This window comes from Scyliorhinus canicula, chromosome 19 (assembly GCF_902713615.1).
Source record: "Scyliorhinus canicula chromosome 19, sScyCan1.1, whole genome shotgun sequence".
Taxonomy (NCBI): Eukaryota; Metazoa; Chordata; class Chondrichthyes; order Carcharhiniformes; family Scyliorhinidae; genus Scyliorhinus; species Scyliorhinus canicula.
Window position 1 is genome coordinate 41,557,888 of NC_052164.1, and position 22,673 is coordinate 41,580,560.

The window sequence follows — 22,673 nt, forward strand, 5'->3', positions numbered from 1 at the left end:
GAGAGCTAGAGCTGTCAATCAAGTATTTTTTTGCCTCAGACTCAGTTCTCTAATGGATGTCTGAGTTTTCAGCCAAGCCTTAGTATGCATCCTTGGCCTGGGGGCATGGGGGACCCTATGGAATGAGTGTGTTGGGGTGGGGAGGGTGGCATACATTGGATTGGGGAGTACAATGGGCCATGGTGGGTGTGTGGGTGGCATACCTTTGCATGGGGTGTATAGATGGGGCAATAGGAGTGTGTGGGGTGAGGGAGTGAGAGGGCGGGTGAGGACTAAAGGGCCTTACCTTTTTGTTAGAATTGGGATGTAATCCCACAGCACCAAAATGGGTCTTTTATCAGCTGGTCTTAGCACCTGGCAGTCCCTATGGATGCTTCCGGACTCTTTCCCACAGTTAAAATCCCAACTTTCCTGACACTGTCTCCCGGGGAGGGTGGGCTGAACTGCAAATATTGCCGATTCCCTCTAGGCACCTCAATGATGCAAATCAATCCAGCCTTTCATGTCTTACAACCGCTTTACAAACGAATAGCCTTGAAGGTGCTATTTGATCCGCCCTTTTTAGTATTATCGGTTAGAATCCAAAGCAGCAAAGGCAGACCCTGAGTATTGCATGTAGATTGTTTCAAAATCACAATTAACAGAAAGATCTTTTACTCATCCTCATGGGAATGTTTTGAGAGTGAAAACTGAGTCAAGCCAAAGACATAAAAACACTTTCTGGGGTTGATCGACAGCAACAATAACAAGGGGTGGGGTAAAATTAATATTTCTCACTGGAGTGCTATTGCCGATTACTAGCCCAATGATAAAACCACTAGGCCGCCACAGTAAAGCCCTGCTCGCTGTGTGCAATTGCCTGCCTACTAAAGAACAGCGACTAAACTTTAGAAGCAAGCTAAAGCATCATGGGGTATGAATTATAGAATAATTGAATAGGAAAGCACATAAGGAATCTATTTAGCCCATTGAGCCTTCCCACTCTTTTGAAGAGCAATCCAGTGAGTCCCACTACTCCCAACAAACTCCTATCTGCTCCCCCCCCACCCACCCCCACCACCCTATCCCTAATCCCTGCAATTATTTTGTATTTTTTGAAATCCACCTCTTTGGGAAGGCACCCACACTGCGATTAGCATTGATGATGTAGTGCAATGGAAATGCTGCACTGCTGGAAGTCCTATCCTTTGGACGCAATGGTTAAAAATGACAGGGCAGAGGGCAGCTTGTGGCACAGTGGTTAGCATTACTGCCTGCGGTGCTGAGGACCTGGGTTCGAATCCCAGTGAGTCACTGTCCGTGTGGAGTTTGCACATTCTCCCAGTGTCTGCGTGGGTTTCACCCCCACAACCCAAAGATGTGCAGGGTAGGTGGATTGGCCACGCTAAATTGCCCCTTAACTGAAAAAGAAAATAATTGAGTACTCTAAATTAATTTTTTAAAACTGACGGGGCCTGAAATTAGGTTTGACCCTCTCAAACGCATGTGCAGATTTGTCACAAATGGGCACAATTCTGACCCATACAGGCATCACATAAAGACCTCACAGGAAATAGATGGCAAAGCTTGCTACCTCTTTGAAGTTCTCAAACGCCGAAAGGATGATGTCATGTCCTCCTCGTACCAGGCACACTGCCGCCAACAGCTCCAGTACCAGTGCCTTGGTCCTGCAGAAAGATAGCATGAGGCGCTCAGTACACATCCAATCACATTAGACTGCAAACAGATGAGTGTATTTGCTTGCAAGGTCAAACGGGAAGCAAGACAGATGCTTTGCCAAGAAAGCATTTGAGGATTTTCAGAGGTTTTAAAAAAAAATTCATTCTTGGGACACGCGTTTTCCTGGCAAAGCTGACAGTAATCACCAAATCTAATTTTCCTTTAGAAGTTGGTGTCGGGACAACTGCAATGCATTTGATGAAAGCACACCCACAGCGCTGTTAGCCAGAAAAGTTGTCTTCAAAATTTCACTGTCGTGCATTGGAAGCTTTTTCAATGCACAGCACACTTTACATTGTTTGAGTGCTCGCTGCACGGTATCTTCCGGACTGCCATGTGCCTGTGCACCTGCACAACTTAGTGAAAACATTATTAACTAGTGAGTTCCAGGATATTGCCTCGACAACAATGAAGGAGTAGTGAATTATGTGTTATTCAAGACAGCATGAAATGTGAGAAGGGTAGACGGAGATTATGGTGCTCGCTTGCACCTGCTGTCCTTGTCCTTCTAGTTGTTAAGAGGTTGCAGGTTGGGGAATTGCTGATGCACATCCTGTAGATACTACATGCTGCAAGCACTGTGCGCCAGTGGTGGAGGGAGTATGCTTAAGGTGATGGATGGGGTGCCAATCAAATCCACCACCGATGCAGTGGCAGCCATGTGTACCATCTACAGCACTGCAGGACCTCACCAAGGCTCCTTCAGCAGCATCCTTCAAAGCCATGACCACTACCATCCAGAAGGACAAGGGTAGCAGATATACGGGAACACAACCATCCTGGATGTTCTCCTCCAAGTCACTCACCACGCTGATATGGAAATATAGCGCTATTCCTTCGCTGTTGCTGGGTCAAAATCCTGGAACTCCCGAACAGCACAGTGGGTGTACCTACACCACACGGACTGCAGCGGTTCAAGAAGGTAGCTCATCATCACCTTCTTAAGGGCAATTAGGGATGGGCAACAAAGGTTGGTCAAAGCTATGGATGCGGAAAAGGCTTTTGACCGGGTCGAGTGGGACTATCTGTGGGAGGTGCTGGGACAGTTTGGGTTCAGGGAGGGATCATTGACTGGGTTAGGCTGTTATATCAGGCCCCAGAGACTAGTGTAAGGATGAACAAGATGACATCAGATTACTTCTGACTACACCGTGGGACAAGACAGGATTGCCCTCTCTCCCCACTGGTGTTCGCGCTGGCAATTGCTCTGAGAGCTTCAAGGGGCTGGTCCAGGGGGCAGTGCAACATAATGTCTCGCTATACACGGATGACCTGCTGTTATATGTATCGGACCCAATGGCGGGGATGGAAACCCTGAGGGAATTTGGCCTGTTTTCAGGATATAAATTGAACATGGCTAAGAGCGAGTTGTTCGTAATTCAGGCGAGGGGACAGCAGAGTAGGCTGAAGGGGTTGCCTTTCAGGCTGGTAGGAGAAAGCTTCAGATACTTGGGGATATAGGTGGCACAGGACTGGGGCAAGTTGCATAAGCTCAACCTGTCACGAATGGTGGAACGAGTGAGGGAGGAGGTTCGGAGTTGGGATGCGGTCCCGCAGTCACTGGCGGGGAGGGTACAGACTGTTAAGATGACAATTCTCCCGAGATTCTTGTTCATATTTCAGCGTCTTCCCATTTTCATCCCGAGGTCCTTCTTTAAGAGGTTGAATAAAATTATCCTGGGAATTGTCTGGGCGGGGAAGTCCCCGCGGGTAAGGAAGGTGATGCTCGAAAGGAACAGAGGGAAAGGGGGCTGGCATTGCCGAACTTCAGCAACTACTACTGGGCGGCCAACATAGCGATGGTAAGGAAATGGATGGTGGGTATGGGGTTGGTTTGGGAGCGGATGGAGGCTGCTTTGTGCAGGGGCACCAGTTTGGCAGCCCTGGTTACGGCGCCTCTGCCACTCCTGCCGGCGCGGTACTCCACCAGCCCGATAGTGGTAGCGGCTTTTCGGATCTGGGGCCAGTGGAGGAGGCAGAAAGGGGAAGTGAGAGCATCGGTGTGGACCTCAATCTGCGGCAATCACCGATTTGCCCCAGGGAACGTGGACGGTGGGTATCGACTGTGGCAGAGGGCAGGGATTACGAGGGTGGGTGGCCTGTTCTTGGAAGGGAGCTTCCCGAGCACGAGTTGGAGGAGAAGTTTGGGCTGGCGGGAGGGAATGATTTTAGATACTTACAGGTGCGGGATTTCGTGTGCAGGCCGTCATTCCCATGCCTCCCGCCAAAGGGGAGGCAGGACAGGGTGGTATCGAGGGAAGAGGTAGGTGAGGGTAGAGTCTCAGATATTTACAAAGAACTAATGGGAGCAGAGGTTACACCGACTGAGGACCTGAAGCTTAAGTGGGAAGAGGAGCTCTGAGCAGAGTAAACACGACTGCAACATGCGCCAGGCTCAGTCTGATCTAGTTTAAGGTCGTGCACCAGGCCAACATGACTGTAACTTCTTCAGGCTGGAGGACAAGTGTGCCAGATGCGCCTGTGGGCCGGCTAATTACGTGCACATGTTCTGGTTGTGCCCTAGACTCAGGGGGTACTGGCAGAGATTCGCGGACATCATGTCCCGGGTATTGAAAACTGGGGTGGTAATGAGTCCTGAGGTGGCAATCTTTGGGGTGTCGGAGGACCCGGGAGTCCAGGAGGAGAAGAAGGCTGACATCTTGGCGTTTGCTTCCTTGGTAGCCCGGCGACGAATACTGTTGGCATGGAGGGCTCAAGGCCCCCGAAGACCAAAGTATGGCTATCGAACATGGCGAGCTTTCGCGGTCTAGAGAAAGTTAAGTTTGCCTTGAGAGGTTCACTATCGGGCTTCGCCCGGAGGTGGCAGCCATTCATTGACTTCTTCGTGGAGAATTAATCGTCAGCGGGGCGGGGTGGGGGGTTGCTAGGGTAGAGTAGAGTAGGGGGTGGTTTAGGCCGGTCCTTGAGCGGATGGAGTTGTGGTTTGTAGTATGCATCATTTGCTTTTCTTTTTGTACATTACTATACAATGTCATTGTTTTATATGCCAAAAATACCTCAATAAAATTGTTTATTAAAAAAAACAAAGGTTGGTCAAACCAGCGACATCCACATCCCGTAAAAAATTAATTGAAAAAGGTAGAGCTATTTCTCCTGGATTGTATCGCACATTTGGAATTGAGAAGTGCGGCACTTTACAAGTGTCCAAGCAGATGAGTCATAAAGATTCTGATGACAGGGGTCAGAATCATCTGCTTGCAAGTATAATTTCAACAGTGGGCACAGAAATGTGATAAATTCCCACAGGCAGGCACAGTGGCTGAATATGCACAATCCTGTGCTGTTCAGCTCATTGCTTATGCATCCTTTCTCGTGGCGGGGATAGTCAGGAAGTCACACTCTCCACCATCAAATCATGGGATTGAAGTTCTGGGCATCGTATTTAAAGGGCACCCAGACAGCCCTCCCTCTCCTCTCCCTTAACCTGCCTCCAAGTCCCAAACTCTGCTCCACCCTATCACAGAACCCGCCCTCTTCCAACCTTTGTGTAGCTGGTGTTACTGGCACCCAATAAGAGTGAAGTTATGAGCAGTCCCCAAGAAGGTGAAATCAGTGTCAACTGACCTCAAAATCATGGCAGAAATGAAGATCGCCAGATGCATACCACAGCCTGAATGTTCTAATTCCCCACTAGCGGGGGTCTTCATTTTACAGAGTGGGGGTGGGGGGAATTAATTCCAACCAGATGGTTTTTTAATGAGCTTGTATGAAATGTTAATGCAGGCAAAGGGGTTGGGAAGCTCGACCCGCCTTTAAGGTCCCGAGAACAGAATTCCGATAATTCATCATAACATCAGGAAACTAGGGCAGGATTCTCTGATCCTGAGGCTAAGTGTTGATGGCGTTGGAAATGCCATCGCGTTTCTCGACGGCATCAACACGGCCCCAGGATCAGCAATTCTGGCCCCTACAGGGGGCCAGCAGGGCGCTGGAGCGGTTCACTGCTGATCTGGCCGTGGAATGGGCACCGGAGGATGCGCGCATGCGCAATGGGTCCGGCGCAAACCCACGCATGCACATTCCCACCAGCACGATTTCCGCGCATGCGCAGAGTCTCCCTTGTCCGCGCCGGCCCTGACCCAAAATGGCACAGGAGTACAGGCGTTGGAGGGGAAGAAAGGAAGCCGGGAGACGGAGAGGCCGGCCCACTGATCGGTGGGTCCCAATCGCGGGCCAGGCCACATCGGAGGCCCCCCGGGGTCAGACTCGGCGTTTCCACGACGGCCGCTCGGCCCACCCCGGGCCTAGAATTGGGGCCTGGCCGGGTAGAGCGGCCCGCGACCGGCGACGCGCCAACCACGCCGGCGCCAATGGCGCCGATTCTCCGCTCTGCAGAGAATCGTGTGCCGCCGTCGGGTCGGCGTGGCACGATTCGCGCCAGTCACTGGGGTTCTCTGGCCCGGCCCCAGGCTGAGAGAATCCCGCCCCTGATTTTTGGTCTCACGCCAAGTCACGTTCCTCTGCCCGCCGCTTCCCACTGTTGGTGCCGCAAGAAGACTCCGCTCAGAGTCTGGATTTACCACTGGCTTGCTTTGCTATTTGTACTTGTACCCATACAGATGAGAACAACCTTTTCCCTCATATGGCCACATTATGGTCATCAGAGACAAGGTGGTTCAATTCCTATCTGCACAAACATAGCAAATTAATACCAAGTGCACCGTGCTCAGGTTTGTTTCTGAGCCCCATCAGGGTTCCAATGATACCGCATTACCACAACGCAATTAATCTTGATTCCTCTGAGTCAAGAAGGAAAAGAGAGAAATTGGCCGGAATTCCCACTCCTGATCCCCGTCCGGTGACTTCTAGAAACACACTGGATGTGAATTGGTCACAACAAACCACTCATCAAGCAAAACTAGCCATGTTAGGATGGCTGTGATTAGGATCTCGCTGGGTACTCATTTTCTGAGTGTTCCAGGACCTCTCACCTTGCGTTTTTGTTGTTCAGACTGAGGGTGATCTCGTTCACACATTGTTCATGTTCCATCACTAGGGTGAATCCAGACTAGAGAAAAACACAGTGGACAACAATGAGAGCTGGCTCATAGTGTTTGGGAATATTATCATCAATAAGAAATCATGTTTCAGCACAGCACATTGAAATATAAACCAAAATACTTCAAATGTTCCACATGTCAGTCAGTATATGGAAAGCTAAAAGCTGGCTTAAGATTTTGGGTATAAGCCCCAAAGACAGGGATTTTCTAAAAAGGTGGGGAACATTGTATTATTGGCCTTTCCTTTCTGAGAAGGCCTGACAGTCATGTGCAAATACAAAGGGATGGAAGTTAGTTATGGCCGAATTTGGCTGCGTAACCATGGTGCTGAGGCAGGAAGGCTCGATCAGCCAACCTGAAACCGAGGCGAGCTGCCAGCATCACGGCTATGCAGCCAAGTTGAGCCATAACGAATTTACGTCCCATTGCAGTTACAAAGCACAGTTTGCCCATTCCAATGGACCAACTTCAGGCCAGTTGCCTCGCTGGCAATGGCCCTCCGCTAATCCCTGAGCGCATTGACTCACCCTGGCTCCACATCAAGGTTGAAAACAAATTACTCTCTTTTTTTGCTGATGGCCACTCGTTAGGCCACACGCTGAAGAAAACATCAGTTTCAAATTTCAGTAAAACAAAATCAGTAACCCTGGCACTAGTAATACAGGAGTTCCTTTTTAAGGCATAGTTTCGACAAATTTTGTTTCTGTCTCCACTCCCAAGAAAACCTGAGTGGGACAGAGTCTGCTCCAATTGGAGGAGCCCAGCCTCCCTGAGGAATATTAAAATTGGGCTCTCATTAGTACTTGCATGAGGCTTAATACCTGCTAAATGGTCTACATCCACCAAAAACAGACCAGGCCTACACCTTAATATGGGAACTGGTTTGCTGGGTACTTTTTCCATTCATGCTAGCTTGGAACCTGCCAGGGTTAAAGCTGACCCCTCTGATGTTAAGCAAGAGCTGAATTATGGCTGCACAGACAGATCCAAATTATTCCCTGCCCTGCTTGACGACAATACTCAGCCTGACCTTGGGTGAAGTGCAAAAGATAGACGAGGGGCGAAATTCTCCAACCCCCCGCAAGGTCAGAGAATCGCCCGGGACCGGCGCAAATCCCGTCCCCACCGTGGCCAGAATCGCGCTGCGCCGATCGGCGTGCCCCCTGCGGCGATTCTCCGGCCCGCGATGGGCCGAAGTCCCGCCGCTGAGAGGCCTCTCCCGCCGCCGTGGTTTCAACCACCTCAGGTGGCGGCGGGATTGGCGCCGCAAGCGGGCCCCCGGGGTCCTGGCGCGGGGAGATCGGACCCCGGGAGGTGCCCCCACAGTGGGCACTGCCACTGCCGTCACCACCGGCGCATGCACGGTAGGGGGGTTCCTTTCCGCCTCCGCCATGGTGGAGGCCGTGGCGGCGGCGGAAGCAACAGGGTGCTCCCACGGCACTGGCCCGCCCGCCGATTGGTGGACCCCGGTCACGGGCCTGGCCACCGTGGGGGCACCCCCAGGGTCTGATCGCCCCGCGCCCTCCCGTGGACCCCGGGGGCCCGCTCGCGCCGCCAATCCCGCCGCCACCAGAGGTGGTTGAAACCACGGCGGCGGGAGAGGCCTCTCAGCGGTGGGACTTCGGCCCATCGCGGGCCGGAGAATCGCCGCAGGGGGCTCGCCGATCGGCGGAGCGTGATTCCCGCCCCCGCCAATTCCTGGATGGCGGAGAATTCCGGCCACGGCGGGGGCGGGATTTTCGCCGGTCCTGGGCGATTCTCCGACCCTGCGGGGGGTCGGAGAATTTCGCCCCAGATTTCTTCAAATAGTCCTGCTCATTAACGAGTGCAATTGCCATTACAAGACAAGAGTATAGAGGATAACTTAACCTTAGTGTAAAGCTGTCAGATTCCAACGAAAAGCCCATTTTATGTCTCCTCCTCTTGCAGGACAATGGCCCAAACAATAATACTCCTTTAGCTTCAGCCAATTATCCCTGTATATCTTCTGAGAGACAGCATCAGAAGTACAGATAAGTTGAGGATTGCTGCTGTGAGCAGCAGTGACATAGGATGAGAGTGTAAATATTGACTGACTAATGCTCTCTCAGAGTCCAAACCAAATGAACACCCATGTAAAAATGGGGGACTGGATTCTACGTTGGCTGACACGGGAATCAGGAAACGTGATTGGGTGGAAAATCGGTTTTGACGCCAAAATTGTGGCAGTCGCTGGTTTCATGCCAAATCACAATTCTCCGGTGTCTCGACAGCGCCGTCAATGTGTTCCACTCCACACGTACAGTAAACGCCGTTGACATATCATTAAAGGACCTGACCCGGTATTCTTCGGAGCATCCTTGATTCTCTGCCTCCAATGGGGGGGAATTCCCAGGGCCAGGTTCACTTGTGCTTTAAAAAATCGTGAAACAGGTGCCTTGGCTACTGAGGGAAAGTGTCAAACGTCATCATACTTTTCTGACAGTTGTGCCACTGCCAGGACGGAGGGGATAGCAGGGGCTGGCCAGGAGGTGGGCTGCGGACTTCCAGTGCAAACCAGTGCCATCTTGTTGATTGAGATGGTGTGTGTGGGGAGTGAAGTGGTATATGTGGCTGAAGCTTGTCAGCCTCCTGAGTGTCAATCGTGAATCTGGCAAATGCTGCACCGTTTCTCTTTGGAATTGATTGTGTTCCACGTGGTGCTGGTGCAAGCCTCTCAATGGCCTCTGAATCAGTCCTGGTGCGGCGCCAGTTTTGCTGTCGTGCAAGTCCACGAATCCTGCCTGGGCATCAACACTTAGTCTCAGAAGTGGAAAATCCTGCCCCGTGTGTTTGGCATGCGCTTGCTTATGAGTATAGTGGAGCGTGCATGTGTACTGAGCGTGTGTGAGTACAGGTTTGGTTGTGTGGTTGTGGATCAGGGCAAGCATTTTGTGATGAATGTAGAAATTGTAGATTTCACATTTCATATTATGGCAGTAATGTTATTAAACATCCTGGTTTAAAATACATGCGGGCAGCATGTCTACTCAAACTGTAATTAAGAAGTCATAAAAGGTGAGGTAATTATTGATTTTAATCATTTACTTCTTGACAGAGAGATGGTTAATAGAAACTTGTTTACATTTTGGATGGTTCCCTGGGGTAGAGATTATTTGAGGGACGGTATTTAGTCCTAGCTAAGCAAATCATGGGACATCTTAGTGGGATACAGATGATGTAATTAACGGGAGGAGCCAGGCCTGTCTGTAGCTGGCAGTTTTGCCAAATGTTGTTTGGTAGAGCAGAAGGGTCTGACAAGACATAATATACTGGGCTCGTTCTTGAAAGAGTCACTTTCCAAAGGTCCATCCAGATAAGCAAGTAACCTGTTTTGTTAACTTTGTTTATTAGTAGCATTTGAACTGTAAAGTTATTTACTTGATGTTAATGTGGTTAATTCTGTGTTTAAATTAAAGTTTGTTTCAACATAAAAGATGCCTATTGGGCGGAGTCATCACTTCTGGGGTGAAGTTTGACAAATTGTAAAGACATTGGGGTCAGGTCCGGTATCCTAACAAGTGTTGGGGTCTGGTCTGCCATCCTAACAATTGATATGCACTAATGTAGGTGAGTATGGATACGTACTTCCCCAAGGGATGGTGGAGGGTAAAGTACATAGATTTTTGATTGACAAGGGAGTCAAAGGGTATCAGGGGTAGGAAGGAAGGTGGAGTTGAGGCCACAACTATATCAGCCATGATCTTGCTAAATGGCAGGGCAGGCTCAAGCGGCCGACTGAGCTACTCCTGCTCCTAATTCATATGTTTGGATGTATGTTTGTATGTCCCACTGTAGTTCACATTGCATGTGTGGATGTGTGTGCAGTCAGTACGAATGTTAGCGAATGGTGCATTGATGTGAGGGTGGGTGTGTATGAACAAGTGTTAAGTGTGAGTGTAAGTACAACTGTGAGTATATGTGTGTGTGCGCTCAGGATCATGTGTTTGTAGTGTAGATATGCATGGATGTGAACGTAAGCACATGTACATTTGTACAAGTGTGCGTGAGGGTTCATGTACAAAGGTGGGTGTATGTGCGTGGGTACCAGCATGTGTATGTGCTCTCACACACTTAGTCACAAAGTGGCACAAAGGCATTAAAAGATTGGAAGCAGTTCAAATCAAACAAGGTCACGTGCCTCACCAGATGCAAAAATAAATTCAGGCCAAAAATGTTCTTGGAAGTTACATGTGAAGTGATATATAATTAAATTAAGGACAGACGAGGCTATTTTGTTCCTCTGTCCTGCTCCATCTAATGGAACTGCACGCCACAGATTCTCCTGCGATGAAAATGAAGAGGCAAACTCGGAAAGGGATTTATTGAGGATAATCACAAATGTTACTTATGTAACTTCCAAATCATTTCAAACGCTTGATCACCCCTGAGACAGTAAATGCCAGAAATGTGCTAATTGCTTCACTCCAACTCACAGAAGCCCAATTCCAGCTCCAACACAATTACTCCATGTGGAAATTGCTAAGCTGGATCTGGGTTCTCGAGAGGGCAAATATTTGCCAGCTTTGATAACACTGCATTAAGCAGAACATGTTTCTAATTAAACACCATCAGGATGTGCGATTTAACATCCTCACAAGACACTGTCTGGCATTCAATAATTTCCTTTCATTTGTAAGCTTTGACTGAATCGAAAGGATTTCGTCCAATAATACGTTTCACTGCCTACATTTCGCAGTAGGCATCCCTTTTGTGTGAAGGTTAGAGTGGCTCCAGTCAATGCAATGGGTTTGTTGTCTGCATTAAATTAACCTCACCGACGTCCAACAACTTGAATTTGTACAGTAAAACAAGCAAATCCCAGGATGGAAGAGAAGCACAGATCTGAAACAGATCAATGGAACTAAGCTGAGTTGTGGAGGAGGGGGGAGGTTACAACCAAAGGGGTGATGAAAAAGGTGGGTTTTGAGAGGCTTTTGAAGTAGAAGATAGACACGGAGAGCTTTAGGGAAGAAATATCAGAGCGTGTGGCTGAGGTCTCTGCTACAGAGGTGTGTGAAAAATAAGAAAATCAGCATTGGACTTTGATGAAGAGTGAGGATAAATGACTAAAGGAACATTTTACTAATTGCCAAAGCAGGTTTTGCTCCCCAGAGCCATTGATTGCTTAACTGTTCAAGTCAAGCGGCCAGGCCCCAATTATCCAATCAGCAGCTGTGGGAACCAATCATCAATCGGAATAAGGGGAATTTGCCAGAAGTGGGCCTTGGTCAAAGAGCCAGAAATCAGACACAGTGTGACATATACAACACCAAACCTAATACAATGAGAACAGCTCCAAAAACAATCAAGAGGCTCGACACCATCCAGGACAAAGCAGCCACTTGATTGGCACCCAAGCCACCACCTTAAACATCCACCCTCCGTACCACTGCCGCACAGTGACAGCAGCATGTACCATCAACTGCAGCAACTGAGCAAGGTTACTTCTACATCACCTCCCAAGTCCGTGACCTCTACCACCTGGGGCAGCAGAATTTGGAATAGCAGCACCTCCAAACCTACTTCCAAATCACACACCATCCTGACTTGGAACTACGGGCGTGATTTAACAGAAAGGTTTCTAAGGGTGTGATTTGACTAATTGGGAACCAAGTCCCATAGCGAGCGGGTTTAGCTGCTTGTTTCCCGGCGCTCGCAGTGCCAGGAAACACATGGCTATACAATGCAACTCGCATTGTATACGGGGGGCCTCAGTGGGGAGCATGCAGCCAAGGCTGCATACAGCCCCGTTTTGTACAGTGGAGATCTCCGTTCGCCGGAACTCCCCAGTGCAGCAAGAGATCTGGACGGCATTTTAAAATGACATTCCGATCTCTCGCTACATTGAGGAGTTCTGGTGAGCGGAGCTCCTCAGTGCACACACTAGCCTTGCCCCTTGGCTGTGCATCCCCCTCTGAAAGTCCTATCTAACCCATGTTCTGTTTTATAGCATTGTGTTTCTCGGTGCTGCGAGCAACAGCTCCTTCATCCCCCACTCTCTCTTCATATCCCTTTTTGTTACCTCTTTCATGGGCATGGCCCTCCTCAGGCCCCAACCCCTGACAGAGCCAACCTGGCACTACCAGTCTGGTACTGCCATCCTGGCACCTGGGCAGTGCCCCTAGCACTACCAGGGAACTGGGTGGCGGGAGGGTGGCAGGGTACTGCCCTGTCCTATCCTCAACCAACCAGAGGACTCCAATGGCCTCCGAGACCACAGAGGTGCAATCAAAACTGGTCTCCGCTTGTGCAGACCAGTACAAATTGAAGCCTTGGATCTTCCTTTGCCTCAAATATCGACCTTTACGAGCTATAAAAAATCCAGCAGTCTTTGTTTTGATGATCCCTTATGGCAAACCATTGCATGCTATAACAACACTCTATAGAAACAAAACATTCTTGACTTCCCTCCTTAATCATTTAGGGAGAATTTTTTAAATTGACAAAGTCCAAAGGAGGAAATACTCGGCATGAATTGACCGGAAAAATCTGTTAAAGGCTCCTCGCAGGTCAGGACCTTTTGTAGTCTGGCTTCCCCAATCTTTCAGCACCCGCACCCACCATTTCAGCCTTCACCCCCCCCCCCCCTCGCTGTTTTCAACCCCGGTAACTTCGGGGAGGTCGCCGTGAACACCCCCCTCCCCCCCCCCCCCCCCCCCCTCCACCTGGTAAGGATCTTCCCCCACCCCGGGCCTAATCCCTGACAGTGCCAACCTCACAGCTTGCAACTGCCTCTTCCATCCTGGCAGTGCCACCTGGGCACTGCCAGTGTGCCAAGTTGGCAGTGCCAAAGTGCCCCGGTGCCAGTGGGTGTGCCAGGGTGCCATCTTGCCCTGTCTCTGACCATCCGGGATTCTCTAATGGCCTGGGAGATCCTATTGATCCTATTTCCTCTTAGTGTTCCGTCTTTTGTTTTACTATTTTATTATTTCACAGCAGCATAGCAGAGGTGATCTGGCTGCTTGCTACACACGTGGGAAGAGCTTGGTAGATACAACAGTTAAAATGGGAGACCTGGGATACTGATCCCTGATCTCTCATTGCAGCAGCATTTATCATCTCAGGTACTTTATGAAAAGTTACAATGACCACTCTTTCTGATTTTAATGTTTTTTTCTACAATCGGATGTGAAAACATTACACACAGTTATCTCAGAGAATTGAAAACTGTAAATCATATAGTGGCTCATATATAACAGCTTTGTTCGATTGATGTTTTGGTGCTTGACTGGCCTCTAATTTTGGAACCTAATACTTTTGTTCAGGGTTTCAGCCATTTCACATCAGTGACCTTTTTCTGTGAAGCAGAGAATATCTTCCTCCAGCCATTCTCTCTCATTAGATTGAGCCCTTGCTGGACGGAGGATAGCAAACTGAAATTCGAACCATAATTGAGCTGAAACGTAAGCTCAGGTACCGACTGCACAGTTCAAGTTGAGAATGTGGGGCGTGATTCTCCATCCGCTGCAGTGAATGGGAGCTTTGACTGATCTTCTCCATCCTCACTCGTAGTGATAGCAGGTCGCATTCGCAATAGAGAATCCTGGCTGTAATCGAAAATAAAACTTCAGTGCAGTTTTAGAGCAAAGCTGCACGGTTGGAGGCCCTTTAACGAGCGCGATCTTGCTGTCCACGGGACGTGTGGCGCAGGTCGGATAATCTCGCAAGAATTGGGAAATGTATTTCCCGCCAGAGAGATCCCCATTTGGAGTTGTCATGAGATACATGCCAACAAAGGTTGTGAATCTAATTATAATAGTTTTGCATTCATTTAAATATTGTTAGCGGTCCCCCTGCCCCCACCACATGGTTTCCCCCCTCAGTCAATATTCAAACCATGCTGATGTGGGGCAATCGAGGGGATCCTTCTGGATACACAGGTAATTGTAGCCCCTGGGGGGTAGGGTACAGGTTGACACTGACAGATTGGCACTGTTGGATTGGCACAGTGCCAACCTGGCAGTGCCAACCTGTGATGGGAGTGGCGGGCCCTAGAGGGAGGTTTGGGAGGCTATAGTTTGGGGCGAGTGGCGGGGATACATCCGTGGTGTTGGTGGGGGTTTCAACAATGCCAAGGATTGTTGGGGAGGGAGAGTGATCAGAACTCTGAGGATTGTCGGATGAGTTTATGGGGCGGAGGGGGGGGGGGGGGGGTGCCCTGAAGTGTGGTTGGGGGGGGGGGGGGGGCTAGGGGCTGTTAGGCTGCAAAGCCGATCGAGCGCCCTTTAAAAAAAGCTCCCCCAATCTCTTTGGAGCCAGATGCCAACTCTGTGAGGCTCAGTCCCGCCAGAGTGACGGCGTAACCTGCATGCACTCATTTTCTTTTGGTTTAAGTGGCTCAGAATTTGGATAGTAAACTGGTCTGTGGAATTGGAGAGTTACACACCGGTTTTCTGTCTGAGACTGAGACTTTGCAAAATTCTGGTAAGATTCCACCCATTGTCACACTAAGGCTGTGTCTGGTGGGTCAAATTACTAGTTATGGGTCACATGACAGGAGTTGTCTGCACACCCTAGTCAGTATTCACCACTCAATCAACACTGGGAAAATTTCATTCAACTTTTCATTTGTACAATTTTTGCAGTGTACAGAATGATTGCCTCATTCCCTAAGATAATAACTGTGACTATACCAGGAAATAATTGATTGTACGTGAACCACAAGCTCTGGGCAAACATAAATTATTTCATGATTTTATGCTTCAATTTCTAAAGTAGAGAAAGATTCCGAATTCTTCCAGCTCATGGTTCACCTTCTGGGCATGAACCCAATTCTACCACAAGGTCAGGGTTTGAACTGGAGACCTCTCTGCAGAGCTAAGGATTAAAGTGTGCAGCATACATATTAATAATTTCAAATGGGAAAAGGTTATAAAATCATATTTTCATTGGAAAACAAAATTTATTTCTTCCCTATATAAAGAGTAGTGTTCAGGGGGTTAATAACTTAGAAAACAATCACAAACACAGCATGGAGGATCCTGCAAAGGAGACAGGAATGTGCAGAGTATAAAACAAAACAAGGGTTCTATCCAATCCAATGCCCACACCGAGGCCCGAGAGACCAACTGGTTTATCTCTTACCTGGTAATTCATGATGGCTCGTAGGCACATTATACAGACGTGGACATCATCCTTCTGGCTCACAATCCGTGAATTCCGCAGTGCTTTTCTACTGTGCATGGTGTGCCTACGACAGATGCAGCGAGCAGAAGTTACAATCAATTCATTACACCACACTGGATTCATATCAGCGAACATTTTTCATGGATTATTGGTAACAGCATGAAATACATTGGGGAATCTGCATCAGACTGACGGCTAGAGTCTAGGTAATCAACAGTAATACAGAACAGACCTAATAGAGATGTTTAAAGTAGCAATGTGGGTCTCATACAGTCGGCGTAGAGAAGATGGGGCAGAGTTTAGTGAGAGTCACGCGAGTCCCGACGGTGGGACTGGAAGTGGGTGCCACTTCGTTTGCCTGACAGAAGCCGGCGCATGCAAAATTAAAATTAAAATTTGAAGGACTGGCAGCAGACGCAGGGTGTATGTGGAAAAATGAGACAGCGGTAGGTATTCATTGGTGGATCACACTGTCAGGTGACAATGCAGCAGGTCTGGCAGGCTATAACGGCTGCAATGGCTGCCACAACTGCAGGGGGCGCACTCACCACAAATACAGTTGCAGTGCCTCTGACATCACCCCTAGTGACTCTGCAGGAGCTCCTTGCATCAAAGAACAGCATTTTGATGCATGTCAATCGCTGCCCCATTCTCAACCCCTCACTGCCTCACTTGCCACCTCGCTTGTTAACTCACTCGCTGTTTCATTCGCTACCTCAATTGCACCCTCACTCATTAACTCACTCGCCCTCTCATTTGCAGCCTCACTCAACATCTCACTTGTTACCTCACTTGCCATCTTTTTCGCTGCCTCAGTTGCCGCCATTTCTGCCGACCTGCTCCTCAAGTGGAGTGGCAAGCTGAGCGGCAAGCGGGGCAACGAGCAGGGGAGGGGCAGCAAATGGGTGGCAGCAACAACGGACACACATCTGTGGGAAGATTCCTCTGCCAGGCAGCCGCCTGGCAGTGCTGATTGCGAATTTGGTATTATAGCTGGAGTGTGGGTTTTTAGATCTGCCGTGGGGCAGCCGTCTAGGCAAAGGAATCTGCTCCACCAAGAGAGAGTTAGTCTGAATTGACTGTCAAACACGCATAAGGCTAGTCAAAAATTAATTTTTCTTTTTGGACTCTTTCTTCTCCGCACTCACAAATGGAAACATCGGGTAATATTTTCCACTCACTCGTAAACAGAAGCTTGATGAAAGAAAAATTAAAAGGTTGAAAACAACATTGGGGGTAATCTGCTTGAGCTCTGCATCGTGGCAACAGGTAAAATGGTTGCCGTGTTGCCCTCAGTCTTTGTGGCTCATTTAACCTTTTGACCAGTGTGACAAGTGTGAGCAGCAACAGTTCCTGCTGATGGTGTCAATGATGAATTCATTACTCACCCGTGCTGGAGAACTCTATATGTCTCTGGTGAATTCCTAAGGGTGAGCGACAAGTAGAGAATTACAAAGCGTCACAGAGTTATGAAGCAACATTGCTCATAGCTGGGCTCAAGCCAGCCTGACTCTGCTGTACATACGGACCCTCTGCAAACAGGTGATAGACCGGTGGCCAACAAGGGGTTGGGCCTGTTTAAATCCTGCCCAAAGACATTGGAGGGCAGGTGTCTGGTGCAGCGAGATATTAATTTCCAAATCAAAAGGCAAATTGTGGCCCTGAGGATCTGTTACTCCACTCTGGAGTGGGGACACACTGACACAGATATCCTGACTCATATCCCCACAAGTGCGCCATTTCCCACTTCTATCCATATATCCAGGGAGGTTTGTAAAACAGAACAAGCAGCATTACACAGGGAAGGTCAATGGACTGAACAGCACGTCATGCAGCAGATCTGTGTGGACTGAACAATGTATTACACATGGAGTGAATAGGAGAGCTCGAGGGGTGAGCAGTGCATCACACAGGAACCTCTTAGGACAATTCAATCGCTTAGAGGGAACCTACATGGGTTAAAGAATTAAAAGCCACGCTGCTCTCTGGTAAGCTTTTGCTTTTTTCTCCATGTACCCACCGAGAGAAGACACATCCCCAAGAAGCATGAAAACAATAAAGAAAGAGGTTAATATTTGCACATCGGTTAAACAGCTGTTAGATCTTAAGAACCATCTTTCATTGAACAAAGCTCTAGCCCATTGATTTGCTCCTGGTAAGCCCAAGTAAAGGACTGGCATTTTTTTCGGAATTATTTATTTCTCTTAGCTTATGCCCCGAGATTCATTTTCACCCCAGTTGTTTAAACGCATCACTCATGATATATTGGGCTGACAGTGGTACAAGCATCCAGTAAAGGCCCGTGATGTGCTCAGCAGTTTTGTGGACGGTGAGCTGCCTGGCTGTGCTGACTTGAGAATTTTGTCTTACATCTGGAGTGTCGCGTCGCCTCTTCAGATGCATTATGGGGCAGTTGTCCAATTTAAATAAAGATCATGAGCCGAATGAGGCCTGTTCAAACTCCCAGCCCGTTGCCACTCAGAGCCAAACTCCCAGCCCGTTGGCACTCAGAGCAATAGCCCTCTCATGCCTCTGCATACAATAATGCGAGGAGTGAACAGGCAACAAATTCTCTCCATTTCGCTGTCCATCATATTAGAAACTCCAATATAAAAGTAGCCCGTGAGGACGACAGCAATTTCAAATATGCATTCTGTTTGTTTGATTGCGTAATTAATTTTTATTCACAATTTCAGCTCGAGCCTTTTTAGAGAGAAGCGCCCGTTCATTTTAAATGGATGTTCTTAATCACACACCAGGCTTATCTGCATCATTCAATGTTGAGCCTCTCATTGTGCAGTCAAGCAGTGGGTATTGTACTGTCACTGCATCAAGTAGATAATGATTGAAGAGACAGAGGGGTGCACAAGTGACAAATTGACTTGTGAAAAGCACTGAAGGAAGGACAGGAGAAGACAGTATATCTGGATGAGTGATTGACGAGGATTCGGGTTGCCCTTTCAGTAATAGCAATGCAATTCCAGCCGTGTGCTCTTTGGACGAAGGCTCTTCAGCCTCGTGAGACTGCAGAGCTCCCTCTTTAATGTCAGAGGGTGAGAATCTATTAAGTTATGATGCAATGATACCACAAATCCCATCACTGCAATTTCCTTTCTCTTACAAACCAAGGGGCACAAATGATGCCAAGGGCAACTGGGATGGGGCAATAAATGGCCCAGATCCTGTAACTCTCTGATTTCTATGCATGTTCAATTTGGAATGAAGTTGGCCTGTCTTGGCTAATTTCCTAGGTATTGTGCTCTCACACCACCTAACTGCTCTTATTCTGCGACTAAAATGGTATTCACTCAGAAGTCTGTGTACTGTGGGCTTATGTGGAATAAAATGACACACTGACCCAAAATGTGGTACTTCTGAAAATGGCTTTGAGGTATCATTATTGGAACAGAGCAGAGGGAACTTTAACCCCACAGTTACCAGAGTAGTTGATGTGAACACCTGAGTAGTAATTATCTACATATGCTCTATGATAACTGTACGAATAACTCCATCAGTTTACTATCTAAATGGTAAAGGTGAAAATTAACCCCCCCTTCGGACTTCATGCCATAATCTCACATCCTACCACAGTGTCCCTTTCCTGCTGTAAAGTTTTGGACTTGTCACAGGACAGCAGGCTGCACCTTTACATATTCCAGATTCAGAGCCTCAGGAGGTCCAATTTATAAAACCGACTCCAAGCTTTCATAGAATCCCTACAGTGCAGAAGGAGGCCATTTGTCCCATCGAGTCTGCACCAATCCTCTGAAATAGCATCCCAACCGAGGCCCACTCCACCACCCTATTCCTGTAATCCCACCTAACCTTTGGAGACTAAGGGGCATTTTGGGATGGCCAAACAACCTAACTTGCACATCTTTGGACTGTGGGAGGGAACCAGAGCACCCGGAGGAAACCCACACAGACACGGGGAGAATGTGCAAACTTCACACAGGCAGTCACCCGAGGCTGGAATTGAACCCGTGTCCCTGGCGCGGTGAGGCAGCAGTGCTAACCACTGTGCCACCGTAGGACAGAATACATTTTGTTTTACGAGTGTGGTTGATAACAAAGAAGTTCCATTAGTCTGCAGTTGAACTCTTTTTAGTTTTAAACCATCCTGCCACGCATTACGTGTTCCCAGGAGAACAAGAAAACCAATAGTATAACAATGACCATGTATCCCCTTAATCTAAAACCTCTTCTCCCCACCTCACCTGACAGTCAGATGACGGCCACCAGTTCTGGAGGATCCATGGGTAGGGGAAGAGTTGGCTCTACTGAGGTCCTCCACGGATCTCTCTAAGGGCTTGCTCTTCTCGGTTGCGATTCCTCCGTTATCTGTGCTCTCCATGTCGTGCCTAAGATACATGAGGAAAAAGAGAGACAAAGCCATTGGTTAGCTCATGAAATAGCGATCCCTTCACCATCTTTCTGAGTCCAGCATTCCAGTTCTTCTGGAATGAGGGGGCCCAAAGCTGCTCCAAAACAAAAATCTGGAAAGATAGTAAAGCTTCAGCAAAATTATTCATGCCTCGGTGTAGGGAACTCCTATCAGAAAGGTGAGGAAAAAGTAGAAATGGAGCTTTCCTGTTTTTGATACATTTCTGATCACAATGGTGACAAGTTGGAAAGACATCTCCCTCAAGGAAACTAAACTATGAAATTTCATTTCATTTTGCAAATCTGGTAAATTAGAAATGGATCTCATTCATCAACGACATTTTTTTAAGAGACGCAGTTTAATTTTTAACAAGCAGTGTTAGTACAGAAGCCTTCGCAGAGTACAGAATCTTCAAAGAGTTAGTATTTGGACAGCTCGCCCCGGAGTGTTAGGCTATAGTACCTTTCAACATAACTCAAACTCCTCACAAAATTCCATGCAGATTCTTTAAAAGATCTGAAAAACAAGACGGGAGTAGATTTTTGAAATGTCAGTACTTGGTTCACCGAGCTGAGCTTCATAGATAGACTGAGCTAGGCCAAAGAAATGCTTTTATCATACACAGCAGGCAACACACTAATAGTGCAGACCACCGCCAGATCAAGATCACCCTTTCTCCCATTTGCCTCCCTGTCCTCCATTTCTTCATATGTGAACCAACCCAGTGTTCACCATTTATGTGCCAGGGTTGGTTGACTTGTTTACTGGGATGGGAGAATGGATGTGGGGTGTTAGGACATAGAATAGTGCCCAATCCTATTTTCATCCAATATCCATGTATGTGGATGTCTGTTGGTGCAATGCCAGCATCCCTACCTCTGAGCCAGATGCCCCAGGTTCAAGTTCCACTCCAGGACTTGACAGTCAAGGAAGGTGCATTCACAATGCATCCAAACAGGTTGTGTATCAACTTGTAAATCTTTGCAATCTATGCCAATTGCGGGTGGTGAGAGCGGGAGAGATTGCTAGTCAGCTATGTGATGGAAAGACATTGGAGCCTCTGCCTTCACTGACCATAACTCCAGGTTACAACATGCACATAAAAGTGTATGTTGCCACAGCAACACTGGGGTGGTTGGTTGGCATAAATGGCTGCTGTGGATCAGGTTAGTGCGAACAACACGGGTTTCGATCCCCGTTCTAAATTTGGGATCTGTCTTCTTGCCCGCCCCATGGTGGGGATTGTAGCATTGTGGGTGGGACCTGCCTTTGGCCAGAGAACTGAAGAAGAACATCCATGTAAGTAGATCGACATAAAGCCAGATCAGAGAATAGGAACACTGGCTAACTTGCAATCCAGAGAACTGAGGTCAGTTGAATGCAGAACACACACAGACCATGCTGTGTTTCCCAACTGAACCAATATGGAGTTTAAGCTATGCATTTAAAAAATAGTAATTCTAATAACACACTCTTTTAGTAATACAGAATGCTGGTTACATGGATAGAGAAACACAGTAAAACATTGTTCTATCTTAATCAAGGAAACTCTCTCTGAAGTACTTATCTACCAATACAGGAGACCTCCTTTTTTTTCTAACACATTGTTCCCTTTTTATGCTGTGATGAAATGTGTTGCTACAAAATTTTTAATGGAAACTATGACCAAAAAACAGAATCTGAATTTGGACTTGAATGCAGCAATGTTGTTGCAGACTAATGACACCTGACACAGTCGGAGACAGCAGAGTTACAGTGTACCATAAACCAATGCTACTCATAATAAGACCCATAAAAAAAGCCAGGGACCAGAAGAGTGATGTCCAAACGGTTTATGAATGGCAGAAGAATCCAGGGATTGAATTAGTGCCTGTAGCTCAATGCCAGCTTGTGCTATCCCGCGTGGTATATACCAACACTATTTTTAATTTGTTTTCTTACAGCTCTGTGGTGGGGGTGTCGAGCCGGCTGGTTTAAGTGTCACAAAGTAGCTGACGGATGATAAAAGTAAAATGTTTCATGCAACATTTTGCTATTCTGGTTATTTAGTACCTCATTAGGTTTTTTACCAACAGATAAAATATTCAGTATATAACCTTAATGCTTGTTCAATGTGCGCGAGGCACGTCAGATGCAATGAAAACAACGATGCTTAATAACTAACGATATCTGTGAACTTGGCAAGCTTGGCATGTTGCAAGAAATATTCGGAATCTCTAAGACAAGTAAATGCGACCCACTGATATTAATAGTACATTGCAATGACTCCTCCTCACTTGTGCGGCACAGTACGAGATCTCACTCACACATCAAGGATAGGAACTATTGCCAACAATCTCTTTTTCTTTATTCATTCGTGGGATGTTTATCAATTCCCATACTGGCCGAGGTTGTTCATGAAG

General features: G+C 47.8%; 1 protein-coding gene across 8 annotated transcripts in view; it reads right to left on the reverse strand.

The window, feature by feature from the left end:
* Window positions 1–22,673, reverse strand: part of fmnl1a (formin-like 1a) — a 354,814-nt gene that overhangs the window by 112,231 nt on the left and 219,910 nt on the right. For 2 of the 8 annotated variants that reach the window (XM_038778444.1, XM_038778443.1), the window contains 6 exons: window positions 20,734–20,787; window positions 20,105–20,248; window positions 17,276–17,311; window positions 15,846–15,951; window positions 6,672–6,748; window positions 1,574–1,667 (listed from right to left, as the gene is read on the reverse strand). In XM_038778444.1, the coding sequence (XP_038634372.1) occupies window positions 1,574–1,667; window positions 6,672–6,748; window positions 15,846–15,951; window positions 17,276–17,311; window positions 20,105–20,248; window positions 20,734–20,787 (511 nt within the window). Of the gene's footprint in view, window positions 1–1,573; window positions 1,668–6,671; window positions 6,749–15,845; window positions 15,952–17,275; window positions 17,312–17,840; window positions 19,708–20,104; window positions 20,249–20,733; window positions 20,788–22,673 lie in introns of those variants that run through there. The other 6 variants (XR_005458128.1, XM_038778449.1, XM_038778448.1 and 3 more) reach the window with 5 other exon arrangements.